The sequence below is a fragment of the Mus caroli genome, unplaced genomic scaffold, assembly GCF_978045245.1.
Source record: "Mus caroli unplaced genomic scaffold, Mus_caroli_1 scaffold_10, whole genome shotgun sequence".
Taxonomy (NCBI): Eukaryota; Metazoa; Chordata; class Mammalia; order Rodentia; family Muridae; genus Mus; species Mus caroli.
In genome coordinates, this window is record NW_028227265.1 from 15,008,788 (window position 1) to 15,023,474 (window position 14,687).

General features: G+C 43.7%; 1 protein-coding gene across 1 annotated transcript; it reads right to left on the bottom strand.

Moving 5' to 3' along the window:
* Positions 1-2,115: 2,115 nt before the first annotated feature.
* Clec3a (C-type lectin domain family 3 member A) lies at positions 2,116-9,751 on the bottom strand. Its single transcript, XM_021170993.2, has 3 exons — positions 9,637-9,751; positions 4,864-4,947; positions 2,116-2,507 (listed from the first exon to the last, which is right to left on the bottom strand). Exons 1-3 carry the CDS (start codon positions 9,749-9,751, stop codon positions 2,116-2,118), a joined length of 591 nt encoding a protein of 196 aa, XP_021026652.1.
* Between the last annotated feature and the right edge of the window lie 4,936 nt (positions 9,752-14,687).

Sequence of the window (14,687 nt, forward strand, 5' to 3'; positions counted from 1 at the left end):
CCATTTCCCCTAAGCCATAAATGTATGCTCCTGTGTTTAAGCAATGAAGTTATTTTTATAAAATCTAGTTAGGCAATTTAATGGGAATAGCATCGTTAGAATAAAAAATTGCACACGTGTGTTACTCTCAAATAGTATTATTTAAGTCCAACTTTCAGCTTCTAATGACAAATTGCCCTTCATAGATTGAAATACATAATGATAATTGAAGAAGTATACACTTAAGGAAAGTAAAAACTATTGCTATCATATATAAAAGGAGACTGTAAGGATACACGCGTGAAGGAAAGAGACATTTTTCTTTCGTCCTTGTTGTCTAGATAGGGTCTCATGTGGCCTTTAAGTTCAGTTGGTAGAGCATGACCTTGAACCCCTGACCTTCTTACCACCACCTCCCCAGTGCTAGGATTATAAACTTAAGTGTCCCATTCCTGTGAACCCAGGTCTTCCTGCCTGCTAGACAAGCTCCCTACCAACTGAAGTGCAACCCCCAAAGCCCTGCTTCCTTTTTTCTCTGGTTTCTTTGTTCTCACCATCTGCTGCTCTTCTCCTGCCTTAATGTTGCTCACTGGCTAGAAGCTATTATAGAATACCGAGAGGAGAAATGATCAAATATATGCTGACTCAGGGAGTGGGGGGAGGGGGTCTCGACTGGGAACATCGAAGAAAGCTAGAGTTGGGGAATTGGAAGAGTTAGATGAGGATCTTGTCAGTCATCCCTGCTCTGATGTGGCAAAGAAGATCCACATCCCACCAGGGGATATGGCCGGCAACTGAAAGCAAGGACCATAGGCTAAGAGGGTAGAGGAAATTAAACATTGTGCTAGAAAACTTACAGACTGTATAGCACCCTGGAATCTCTGACTTGGGGCATTCTCGTCAACCAAATGTATCCACACACTACACAATATTTTGACCCTAACAAACTGCATATTTGATGGTGGTCCCATAAGCCTGTAATGGAGATGAAAATTTTCTGTTGCCTAGAGACATTGTTGGGGTCCTCCTATAGCAAATTTTATGCATGTTCTTGGTGGCAGTGCTAAATACAAACTTAGCACACCACAAGTCCTAAAGTTGAACGCAGTGATTAAGCACAGCTCACGATCCTTGACAGCAACAACAAGCGACATTGTGTTGTTGGTTTATATGTTTATCAGACACTATGGCTGAAGGTAGTTTGATTGCTTCTGTCCCCATCAAGGACCCTGGTGTGGCAAATTTGAAAAGCACTGTGTGCCTTAAGCAGGTGGAGCCATCTAGGATGTGCTTGGATGATTTGGAGACACCACTTTGAAAGGAGACCATGCTCATCCTAGGATTGCTCTGCAGAGAGATGTGACAACTTGTTCTTGCCGTGACCTGCCACCCTCGCCATTGGCCAATTCACTGAGGCAGCTTAACCCGACCTCACGCCAATAAAATTACAAGCTAAACACACCTCACTTGTTTCACACATGTCTGTGTCAGCTGTCTTATTAAAGGGATGGAAAGAGAGTTTACTCGGCTGTGTTTCCAACTGTTGTTTTATTATGTACTGCGACAACTATACTATGAAGGCCTGCCATGTTTTGCCAGCTGAAGCTTCATGCAGCGTGTGTCTACTACATGTCTTTAGGGCATCTAGAGGCCACCTAGAGTTTTGCCCCTACAACATCAGGGTTCATCCATGTAGGGTATACTATAATATTCACATATCCAGAAAATCAACCAATGACACATTTCTCAAAATTATATTCCTATCATGACTAAATTTTAAAGAGAAATATTCCAAGCTTTTCTGTCTTGAAGAATCAGGTGATTTTTTTTTAAGTAGGTCAGGTCTATTCACATGAGAGGAACAAGAAGAGTGGGAGATAATTTGACTGCCCATTATCGGAAGTCCCTTTCTTACCATGTCTGCGTCATTATTTTCTGATCCCCTTTGTCATGCGAAGAGTAATATTACAAGGAGCTACGGTAGAAACATGGTCTGTCTCTGCATACCTATGACTACCAATCCTGGCATTGCGATGCTGCAATGAATAAATGTAATCTGAGTTTACTGAGGGGGCCTACGAGCTTATTTATCATGACTAACCAGTCTGACTTGGGAGGATACTGAGGAGGCGCTTCTTATGGGATGATAAACTCACATATGTATCGCTTGCTACTGCGACAGGCCTCATCGCTCCATTTCCCCTGAGCTGACTGGGAGAACAGGACACAGTTTTCCCGCTTGCCACCACTTGGCTGGGCACGGTCCCAGTTGAGGAAGGAGACAGCGAATCCGTGGACATCGAGGAACTTGCCTTCTGTGACCATATCATTTATGCCTAGCCAAAAGTCATTGACACCTGGCAGACTCCTCTTACCATAGTCTCGAAGGGCATTGATTTCGTCGGAATTCCTGGGGACAACCAGGGTCCCTCCCTTGGAAATGCAGTCTTCGTTGGCTTCGTGGTAATGCTTGAGGCCTTCTGAAGCAAGGTAGCATTTCTTATGAACTTTGGTGCCTCGGAGACAGACTGTGAAGATGGGAAAGTTGGTGATGTCATTCGGTGCCTTTTGTGTGTGATATGCCTAATACGGGACCTGGCAAGCATTGGTAAACATTTGTGTAATGATTAGTGGGTTGACAGTGAAGGCTTACCATTGATGGCTTTGTTGGTGCCAGACACAACAATAACCACACGGAACTCCAGCAACCCCAAGACATGGTGGTGCTATCCAGATTTATCAGGTTTTTGAGGCTTAGAGAATTTGTCACTCACAACTTGAAATGCCCCCAAAGGGATTAGGAGGCATATAATGAATTCACAGCCACATATGACTCAAAACGTTATCTTAAACCTTGGGCTGCTTCCATTTAATTTGTAGCCTAGTTTATGTAAGGAACTACATGGTGGGTTTCCTTTGGACTTTTAGAATGAAATAAAATTACATAATAATTTAAAGAGCAAACACAAGCCACCTGTGGTGGCAATGCTCCTAGGATTGGAGCACTTGAGAGACTGAGACAGAATGCTTGCTGTGACTCTGAGGTAAGTCTGGTCTACTTAGCAGTTCCAGGCCAGTGAGCCCTACATGGACAGATTATATCTCAAAAACAATAACCAAAACCAACCAAACAAAACTAATAAGAAGGAAAGGAGGAAAGAAGGAAGGAAGGAAGGAAGGAAGGAAGGAAGGAAGGAAGGAAGGAAGGAAGGAAGGAAGGAAGAAAGGAAGGAAGGAAGGAAGGAAGGAAGGAAGGAAGGAAGGAAGGAAGGAAGGAAGGAAAGAAAGGAAGAAAAAAGAAAGAAAGACAAAAACTCAGGGAGAGTGGGTTTCCCCCTACTTTGTTTAGTTTGCTTGCTTTTCAACACAAGATCTCTCCCCCTCCAAACTTTGTGTGTGTGTATGTGTGTGTGTGTGTGTATTTGTGTGTGTGTATCTGTGTGTGTGTGTATCTGTGTGTGTCTGTGTGTGTGTATCTGTGTGTGAGTGTGTGTATCTGTGTGTGTATCTCTGTGTGTGTGTGTATGTGTGTGTGTGTATCTCTGTGTCTGTATCTGTGTATGTGTGTGTGTATCTGTGCGTGTATCTGTGTGTGTGTCTATCTGTGTATGTGTGTATCTGTGTATGTGTGTGTGTATCTGTGTGTGTATTTGTGTATGTGTGTGTGTATCTGTGTGTGAGTGTGTGTATCTGTGTGTGTATCTGTGTGTGTGTGTGTGTATTTGTGTGTGTGTGTGTGTGTGTGCGCGCGCGCGTGCATACAGGAGCCACGGCGCATCTGACTGTCAGAGGACAAGTATGATTCCGTCCTCTCCTTTCATTATGTGAAGACCAGGAACAAACTCAGGTTGTCGGAGTAAGCACCTTCCTCTGCCTGCGGAGATTTGAGCTTTATGCTTTCACAGCAGGTCCTTTGTTAACTGAGCTATCTATTCCTCCAGCCTCTAAAACATCCTCTTAAGGGCTCAGGATTCTCCTCAGTTAGTAAGCCCTCCACTTATTAGAACTTGCAAAGCCCTGGGTTAAGTCCTCAGCACCACAGAACAAGACCCTGTGGCCTCAGCACTCTGGAGTCGGAGGCAGGAGGAAGGGGAAATGAAGGTCACACTCCACCACGTCGTGAACTCTGGGTCAGTCTTGGACATAAGAGGACCTGTCTCAAAATATTAAGCATAGGAGCTAGAGAGATGGCTCTTTGGTTAAGAGCACTTGTTGCTCTCCAGATTCCCAGGACCCACATGGTGGCTCACAACTGCTTTTAACTCCAGTTCTAGAGACCCGATGCCCTCTTCTGACCTCCATGGGTACTGGCATGCACATGGTGCAGAGAAAAAAATTATATGCATATGAATATATGTATGTGTATATATATATAAATATATACATATGTATGTATATACATGTGTATGTATATAATATGTATGTGTATGTATGTGTATATGTATATGTGTGTATGTATATGTATAGTACATATGTATATGTATGTATATGTATGTATACATATATATGCATGTGAGCAAAATACCAGTACACATAAAATAATTTTAAAAATTTAAATTAAAATAAATAACATGTACTTTTAAGCTACCTTCCCCATGACAGGGGTTCTCTGTGTACCTCTGGCTGTTCTGGAACTCCCAGGCTGGCCTCAAACTCAGAGATTTGCCTACCTCCAAATGCTGAATTCAAGGTGTGAGCCATCCCCCAATGCTCCCATCAGCTGCCAAAGTTTTTATTTTGTTTCATTTTGTTTTGTTTTGTTTTTCTACAAACAGACACACCCCAGGACTCAGCAAGCAGTCTCTGGATGCGTTCAATCCTGGGCAATAGCTGGTTCTCTTCTACTACCCTCCAGACCAGGTGCTGGTGAAGGGAACCTCTCACCTGTCTGCAGAGCTTGCATCTCCTTCAAGGCATTGACTTCCCGCCACAGCTTTTCAACTTGAGACTTCAGGTCGCCATCCTTTTCTAGGGGACATTGTTGGGGTGGGGTAGGATATGGGATGGAAAACATACGATTAGAATGAAATGGAAATGTTAAGAAGAAAAGAAAAACAGCTTTTTAATGCAGAATCCAAAGCTATGGTTCCGATGAAGCCGCGCCAAATGCGCCTGTGCACTGAGACCAATTCCGGAAGCGAACCTGCATGAAAAGGTTCCCTGGGTCTTTAAGGATGGCTTCCACAGACTTTCAACTCTCCTTACCGAGATCAGCTGTGTGTTTTGAGAACACTTGTCCACCCTGGACTATTGGCATCCACACTGCTGATCTTCCCCGAGCTTTGTTCACTTTCCTTCAGAGCACCACCTGTATTTTACTTAATTCGTTTGGTTTCCTTATCCACAATTCCTGCTACGCTTGAGGTGCTCCGTTTGGGGCGTATATTTTTGGGATATAAAATGATTGGTGTTATTTGTTAGTGGAGGATGAAGGCGAGTGAGATGGGCTTAGGGCCTTGGTGGGTGAGTGCTGGGAACCACACTCACTGGGCCTCACCTCCCTCACCCTGGGCCCCATACTGACAAGGTCTGGTGGAGGGGCAGTGGCTCTTGGCTTGGGCGAGTTTATAAAGGACCACTGAGAACTTACCTATAGGGGCATCACCACCATCTATTTCTCCTTATCCCTTGTTCTCCACCCACCTCATTTTCTTCCTTCTTTTCCCTTCTTTATACGTTCTTCTCCCCTCTCCCTTTTTGGCGGTATTCAAGACTAACCCAGACTCTCGTATCTTATGCATGCCAGGCAAGGGCTCTGACAGCTTTCTAGATCCCTACTTCCAGTTATTTATTCTTGAATGTTCTTAGATGGAACCAAAGACTCTTTGACTCGCCTCAGCTGTACACAAGTGAGTAGCTGTAGCTAAATCTAGATTCCAGAAGAATGGGGACTGTCTTAGTGACCACTAGGAACTGTGACAAACCATACCAAATATTACACATAAATATACTAAACGACACCATACACGCTGGGTCATGAGATCAGTTCTCTTGCTGTCCCTGAGGCAGAGTCTAGAAGCTCACAGAAGAGCATGCAGAGAAACAGACAAAAGCTGAGTCCACCCGCTGAAGGTCTCCAGTGGGTAAAATGCAGAGCTCAAACGTGGGTGTCTCTGGCTTCTAGCCTGTTCTCCCTATCCCTCTGATCTGCTTCTGCAGAGCAGCTGCCTCCGCCCCCTTCTTCCCCAGCACGTGGACTTAGAGATGACACGTAAAAACAGTTATGAACCATCCTCAGCTGTCTCATTGTGGGGCTGGCAGATAGAGATTCCGTTTTGTGGGCTAGGAAGGTGGCTCAGCTGGTAAAATGCTGACCACACAACACAAAAGAACCCAAGTCTAGCAAACAAAGCTAGGTGAAGTAGCCTGCTTAGAACCCCATCTTGGGAAGCAGACATAGGCAGATCCCAGAGACTCTATTTAAAAAGGAGGGGGTGGGGGTGGATGACACCTGAGAAATGATACTTGAAGTCCTCTGGCTTCCACATGCATGTGCACACTTGTGAACACATACCAACTCATATATGTACAGGCACACACACACACACACACACAAGAAAATCAGTTTTGTGACCCTGTGATTTCTCAGGACAATATAAAATCCACTATCTTAATTCTCTGTCCCCTTACACCTGTGTTTCACAAACCAGATAGTTCCACATTTGGGCCAGGAAACTGCCTTCTAAGGTACATAGTACCCCTTACCCCAATCTCTTTTTCCCTTTATATTGTACATTAGTTGCTAAATATACGACACCTCAGCTCAGGAATACAATTGCCCAAAGATTTTAACCTGTGAGACTGTGCCAACTGGAATAAACCAAGGGGGTATTGAAGATGCAAACCCATCAGCTATGGGGGTGGGCAGGTTTGCAAAGCCCACTGAGGGCTTGTTTCCAACAGCCAAGCTGTCAGCTAGAAGCATTCCAACCCCCTTCCTTCCAGGTCAGCTTCCAGCTCCTTTGTATTTAAATAAGTAGCTGTAAACATTATCATTAGCACAAAGACACACATGTTACATTTAGGCTCCTGGGAGATCATTATGGCAGTCATCTTCTGGGTGACTTGATGGCTTCCATTCCCTTATAATCACCATGGCGCAGGAGGATGAACAGAAAGAATGCCCCAAGGAGCCAGCTCACTTTAAAAGGTGTATTTTTTTCATTAGTGTAACTCGTAATTTGTCGAGACGCATGAAGTAAGTACTTAGGGAACACTTGTCCTTGGTGCTTAGCTGCTGTTGCCATTTTGGGTCTCTTAAAAGGTCTCCTTTTCTTTTATGATTGTGGCTACACAGTATCAGATTCTGGGTACAAAAAACGCAACAAACATCTCCAGTGGAGCCATGATCAGGTGTTGGGTTGAGTGAGAAAGGCATAGATTGGTGCTGTCATTTAAAGAGACATTTAGAGAATCTGATTAATGGCATGTCACTTCTAGAAGGTATACCGCAGTATCTTAGTATGCCAGGATGGACATATGTGCAAAATGGGACTTCATGGATTACACCGTGTCAGAGAGAGACATACCAGAAACTACAGAAAAGTTGCTGGGGAAGAACCAGTGAAGTCAGAGCCTCCCCAAACAGTAAAGTGACCTATCTATCTAGCTGTTAGAAGGAATGAAACTCTCCTATGTTTATAGCTATCCACGATTGAGCACGTGAAGTAAGTTTATTTACCTGTCAAATATTTCCAATGTCTGAGATGTGTTTATTTACTGTTATTAACAATAGATAATTCTGGGTAAAGATTGGGGGCATGGCTTTTACTTTTTTGTTGTTGTTGTCGGTTTTGCAATTTTTGAGACAAGGTCTTCATGAAGTCCAGGCTACCCTTAAATCTGTTGAGGCTATCCTTGAACTCATGTTCCTCTGCTTCCACCTCCCAAGTGCTGGGATTATAAGGATGCATGGCCACTCCTGCCTTGCCTTTCACATTTGGTTCTATAAACCTTGGTCTTATTTTAAGGTACTCAAAATATTAAAAAAAAAAAAGTGACTTGGTGAGAAGAGAAGTAACCAGCAAATCTAAACTGATAGCTCTGCTTCTTGTAGACCTGACTTTTATTAGATCTGAAAGCAAAGGCTGGTTATTACATTGTGGGGGGGGGCAGTGTGTGATGGCTAAAATATGTTTGCAACTGATTAAAATACCATACCTGTTGAAGGGGGCTCCTGGAAGAGGAGAGAGATAGAGCAAGAAAGAGCTACCCACTTACATTCCTATCCCCTCCTCATGGTTCCTACTTCAGTGAAGGAGAGCCACAAAACCAAGTCACACCACTCGCTGTTTCTCTCTCCTTTCTTCTCCAGTCCTCACTTGCCATGATATACTTCACCTCTCTCTGAGAAATATCTGAAGCTTTTATTTAAAAAGCTTACCGGGAGAGGCAATACTTTATAAAGAATAACATCTCTGCTTAAGAAACCTTCCATCGGACCAGACTTTCATAAACGCCCCTGGAAAATGGCCCTTGAGAATCAGTAAAGAAAAAAATATAAGCTATAAGTGGATCTGTCAGCCACTTGTGACAGGTGAATGTAGACTTTACTGGGTGTGTGTGTGTGTGTGTGTGTGTGTGTTTGTGTGTGTGTGTGTGTGTGTGTGTGTGTTTGTGTGTGTGATAAGAACTCATGTAGCCCATACTGCCCTTACCCTTCCTAGCCAAGGATGACTTTGAAATCCCCATCCTCTTGTCTCCATGTTCCAAGTGAGCCGGCCACCCCTTTCTGCTTGGTGTTGCTTTGAAGAAAGTGGCTGTGGTAAGGAAGCCATGCCATGAGATTTATGTTGTAACATCCTGTTAGGAAAATGCCTCGGAGGTGGAAATAACGCATCGCTGGGTCCCAATGCTTTGCTCTTCTGCTTTGCTTTTAACCTAAAGCAGGCGGAGTCCTGTTGTCTTTGCTCTTTCAAACTTTGAAGTTGTTTTTTGTTGTTTTTTGTTTTTGTTGTTTTTGTTTTTGTTTTTGTTTTTTTTTACTCTTAGCCTAGTTTAAGCCCCCTCAGATTGAGCTGTGCTCCATGAGTGAATTCTGTGTCAGAGTATCTTTAAGTTCTGTCTGGTTGTGTGTTGACGGGTTCTTAAGTTAAAGAGACAGACAGTGCCTTATGATATGCAAAATTAGATACGGGGTTTCAACAGCTTTCTCATGACTGACAGAGATGGTGAAATAAAGCAACAGGCTAGAGAGAGTCAAAAGGAAGTCGCAGCTGCCCTGCCATCTCATTTAATGAGATAATAGTGTGGTCAGATTACAAATATACTTGAATAGGTTTAATACCCAGGGGATCACAGGGCACCACTAATCAATGTATTGCTTTCTTATCAGCCATAAAGGCAGATGTCCACGAGTTCATGCCAGCTCTAGCTCAGAAACGTTCCATATTATCAAAACTCAATGGGCAACAGACATACATGGAGACTTCTTTCATTGTAAGAGATTATTTTCAATTAAAAAACAAACTAGTACATGTTTTCTTTAAATAGCAAACTCTCCTGAGGCTCCAAAGGTCACCGGATCCCTTGCAAAGCCATACACCCACCCACTATGATAAGATGGTCCCCTGGTGCAGTTTGGACGTGAGCCTTGTCCCAACACCTTCCCCACCCTGAGGAAACCTAAGGTTTTTCTGGGCAGCAAAGTCCCATTACCTTTCACGCGGCGTTTGCTGTGTTTCCTGGCTTTCATTCGAGATGGGTAGCCGTCGGTCTGGTCCAGGAGTAAGCTGACCACCAGGATACAAAGGACAAGTCTGTTCTTTGCCATGGCTCTGGGACAGGCCAGGCTGGCTACTTGGTCTGCAACTCTGGGGCAGCTAGGGAGCAGGGAGGCTGTGATGCCACATCTTGCTCTGGGCTGCTGGGGGCTGGCTTTATATAAAGGAGCTGCAAGGTTGGCTGGAAGCCTGCTGACGGAAGGCCGGAATGTTCCTCCAGCCATGGCATAAGGAGGCCCCCTGTTCTCACACCTCACGCTGGGCTCCAGATTCGTTTATTTTTATTCTGTTTGCATTTTCCTAGTGATTTACCTTCTCAGAGTGTGTCTGAGTTAAAGAAAGATTTGCCTTTTAAAAAACTTTTTACTATATTTAATATATATATATATATATATATACATGTATATATATATAATATCAACATCTGGGAAGCTGAAACTCTCTGTAAAGATCCAGTATATAAGCCTTTGTTTTAAAGCACTGAAGTATATTTAAGATCTGGAAAGAAGATCCAACTCACTTTTAAGAGTTTAAACAAAAAGTGGCCAAATTGTTTGAGGATGTGGCTTGGTGGCACAGTGCTTGCCTGGCAGATAGGAGACACTGGCTTCAACTTGCAGCGCCATAAAATAAAGCTGACATCATGATGCCCCAACCAAAGAAAGAAGCTTAAATCCCATCAGGGTAGTTTCTGCATATGCATTGTGTGTGCTTGTACCTGTGTGTGTGCCTGTGCCTGGGCGCCTGTGTGTGTGTGTGTGTGTGTGTAATATGTATGTCAGAAACACACGTGGAGGTCAGAGGGAAACTTTCAGTAGTCACCTGTCTCCTTCCACCTCCTCCACAGGATGAGACTCAGTTCTTCAGTCTTGCTGACAAGCACTTTAAACTCCTTCCTGGCCTATTTATCTTTATTTTTAAGACTAAAGCCGGGAAGTGATAACCCGTCTTTTATCCCAGTACTCACCAGGAAGTGGCGGAGAAATCCCTGAGTTCGAGGCCAGACCAGTCTACAGAGTGAGTCCCAGGACAGCCAAGCTACATAGAGAAACCTTGTCTTGAACTAAAATCGAAAATTTCGTTTTAGCTTAGTTTTAAGGCTGTGTCATATAATCCAGATTGACCTCAAACTTGCTAGACAGCTAAAATTGACCTTGATATCGTGATCCTTCTGGCTCTGCTCCCCAAGTGCTGGATTTGAGATATTTGCTACAATTTCCAATGCCACTGTACATTTAAGTCAAGTCTGACCATTCACGCGTCTATGACTGCGTTGTTCCGGTTGAGGTCAGGCATCAGACTTATAGCAACCATAGGAGTAGATAACCCATTATGAAATATGAATTTGCCTTCTGTTAAAGTTTGGTCAGTGCATCAGTAATGATATTTCTAAACTCTACCGTGCTGCGATAATCTTATGCACTGTGTAAAGGTTGTCTTTGTATTAATTATTAAAATGTTGACTTCGGTACCAGCAGAGCTGAATCCTTCTCCACTTTGGTATTATTTTTAGGAAGTATCATCTCTTTCAGTGTTTCATAAACATTCTTCTCCATCACCTTGTACACAGCTGGTAGCCTGTAGCAGGGCAGGAGAGGAAAGGCAGGCCAACTGGGCAGAACTAGGAACTCTGAAAAGAATCAGGAGCAGGGGAGGGGAGCCTGGGGTGGGGAGGATTGGGGAAGGCGGGAATTTGCCAGCCAGTCACAGAGGAAGTCGAATGTATAGAGACTGATTAAGAGGTAACGGGTCACATGGCAAAAATAGATCAGTACAAACGGATTATCAAGTTACTCGAGCTAGTTGGGAACAAGTCTAAGCTATAGCGTCTAAGCTTTCATAAATAAATAATAAGACTCTGGGTCATTATTAGGAAGCTGGCGGGTCAGAGACAATCCGACGATTGTACCTGGTGGCTCGGGTCTATAATCTCAGCTATTTGGGAGGCTGATGAAGGAGGATCACAAGTTTTAGGCACGGCTGGGCTATAGAGTGAGTTCAAAGCCACTCTGGATAGTTTAGTGAGACTCTGTCCCAAAATAAAAAAGTAAATATAAGAGCTGGAGGTTACGGAGATGCCTCCGTGGGTAAAGTGTTTGCTACCTCAAAGTGAGGGCTTCGAGTGCCCTCACTTTGTGCCCAGAACCCTTGTAAAAACAGACTGGGTATTAGGCATCTGTAACCCCAGTGCTCCTGTAGTGAGCTGGAGGTGAGACAGAGAATGCCTGGGAGGGAGAGGGCTAGGTAGCTCAGAGTACTCAGCACTGAAGAGCAAGAGCCATCGTCTCAAGTAAGTTGGGTGGTAAGAGCTGAAGCCACGCAGAAAGTTATCCTTTTAATCTATCCCATATGCCCACACTCACACACAAAAACAAACTCATAAGCCAGAGATACAAAACAGAACTAACACAGGGCTATAGCTCAGTGGTAAAGCACTTGCTTACTGCATGCAAGGTGAAAGGTTCAATCCCCAACACCACACACACATGCCCAACTCTACTCCTAGAAGCAGCTTAGACTAAAAGGAAAATAGCCTTTGCCTCTATAAGAATTTAACACAAAGTATTCATCATGGTGATCTCTCAAATCCCTAGCATCAAAGACTTCTTCCTGAAGCTCCTCCAGACACACGGACACACACTGTCAAGAGAATTATATAAGAAGTAGAGGAATGCATTGAGGGGTTGCAAAGAATGTTCTGCAGTTAAGAGTGATCACGGCTTTTGCAGAGGACCCCGTTCAGCTCTTAGAGCCCACATCTGGTGGCTCAAAATGCCATAACTCCAACTTATACACATGTGCACACATTTCCACAGTTAGCTGTGCATGTGCACAAATATATATATATATATATATATACACAATACACACATATATATACAATATATATATACAACATATATACACAATATATATACTATATATACTATATATATACAATATATATATACTATATATAGTATATATATATACAATACACACATATATGTATATATAATAGGTAAATCTATATATAATAATATATATATATAAATAATAAACATTTGAAAGTAAATAGAGAAAGATAATGAAAGGTTATAACTGTTCTTAGCTGAATGATCAGTTATAAGAATAAGTATGTTATGTAGGGGTGGGGCAGGGGCAGGGGCAGGATAGAATTGATGGTGTGGGCAAAATGTTTCCTATATAAGCATGAAGACCAGAGTTTAGATACCCAAGACTCTGGTAAAGGCAAGTGAGCTGGGAGGCCCACCTGTAACCCTAATACAGGAGAGGTAGCAATAGGAAATACTTAGAATAAACTGTATGACCAGACTGGTTAAAACGGCAAGGTGTGGTTCAACTAGAGATCTGCCTCCCTCTATAACTCAAACAGTGATTGGAGAAGATACCCAATGGCCTTTACACATGTATTTATATGTTTGGGTACCCACACATATGTCCACCACATACACACACATACGCATGCAAAAGTAAAGTACCGAGAATAGACAGGCGTGTCAAAAACAACAGGCATGATCAAGATGGAATCTCAGAGCCAGAGGTAGATTCTAGATTGTGGGACGCCTGACTCGCCAGCAAGAAAGACACCACAATAGGATCCTTCTGCACACGTTTATTGGGCTGCGCATTGACTGTGTAGGCGAAAGACCCCGAGCCCTGGGCCTCTCACTCTTATATACTATAAGTTCCCATCCATTCACAGCAGGCCACGCCACCTCACCAGGCACGCAGCTTCAGCTAATCAGGGCAGCAGGGGCATATCTCCACCAAAATGGCTTCGCCAGTAACCTGGTACACCTGTGCAGCTCTCATGATGTTTGTGGCTTATATTCAGATGTATGAGGAAGTCAGGTGTAAGTCATAAGACTTAGCTGCAGTCCCTGGCGCCTTCTTGGGACTGCTGCCACACCTGCTCCCCACACTAGATGCTCTCCTTGGCTAGCAAATGGAGGTCTGTGGTCTTCATCTACAATACCTAAAGCCTTGTCAAGCAAGAAAGAGTCCTCCTCTTGCGTGTTAGTGAGGAAAATCAACCCGACTCTTCGCCGTTTTCACCCAGCAACAGCTACTTTGTAAGACCATGTCAGTGCTCAGGTAGGACTACATGGATCGAAAAACCTGGCAGCTTAGCATGGTTACGTGTGCAGTAAACTACAAATTTGGCACCCACAACGTTGACTCTTTGTGCCAACGGGGACTTTCTGTATCGAATCTGAAGGCACTGGGGGACTGGAGGCTGAGCTTCCCATTTGACTGTGAGCCATTTATCAGCTGTGTGACCTTGGGCAAATCTCCTTTGCGAGGCTTATCGATGGGGTGATGAATGTCTGTTTTACAGGCTGGAGGAAGGATTGAGCAAGGTAACAACTGTAAAGCCCATAGCATAGTATGTAGTATGGAAGTGTCCCACTGACAGCAAGTAGGCACAACTTACAGAATGGAATACCTAAGACCCACCCCTACCTTTAAGCACAGTGTGTGTGAATTATGGAATTACGGAACGGGATGCCAGCTTTCTGTTTTCAGAGCTTGGGATCAACCCTGGAACCTCATTGGCTAGGCAATGCTCTACCACCTTTACAACTTCATATATTGTTGTTGTCTTAAGTTTTTATTTTTGTATTATGTTTGTGGGTGTTTTGCTTGCATGCATGTCTGCACATCATTTTCATGTCTGGCACCCACAGATGACAGGAAATGGCATTGGATTCCCGGGAACTGGAGTTATACAGATGTTGGTGAGCCATCACGTGGGTGCTGGGAACCAAATCTTTGTATTCTATAAGAGCACCCAGTGCTCTCAACCAGGAATCCACCTCTCCCAGCCCACCCACATTACTCTTTTTGACATGGGGTTTTACTCTGTAGCTCAGGCTGGCCTGACACTGTGTAACCAAGGATGGTCCCCGATGTCAGGCTATTTTATTCTTTATAGCAAGTCTGTGTACAAGACATGGGTTCCCTCTGCTGCTCATGATTGAA

What these genes read in the sequence shown, in the direction of transcription:
- Clec3a (XM_021170993.2), bottom strand. Translation starts at nt 9,751, where the DNA reads ATGGCAAAGAACAGACTTGTCCTTTGTATCCTGGTGGTCAGCTTACTC. An exon ending in CAGCAAACGCCGCGTGAAAG is followed by an intron (nt 4,948 to 9,636) that starts GTAATGGGACTT and finishes AATGTCCCCTAG; the next exon opens with AAAAGGATGGCGACCTGAAG. An exon ending in GATGCAAGCTCTGCAGACAG is followed by an intron (nt 2,508 to 4,863) that starts GTGAGAGGTTCC and finishes CCATCTTCACAG; the next exon opens with TCTGTCTCCGAGGCACCAAA.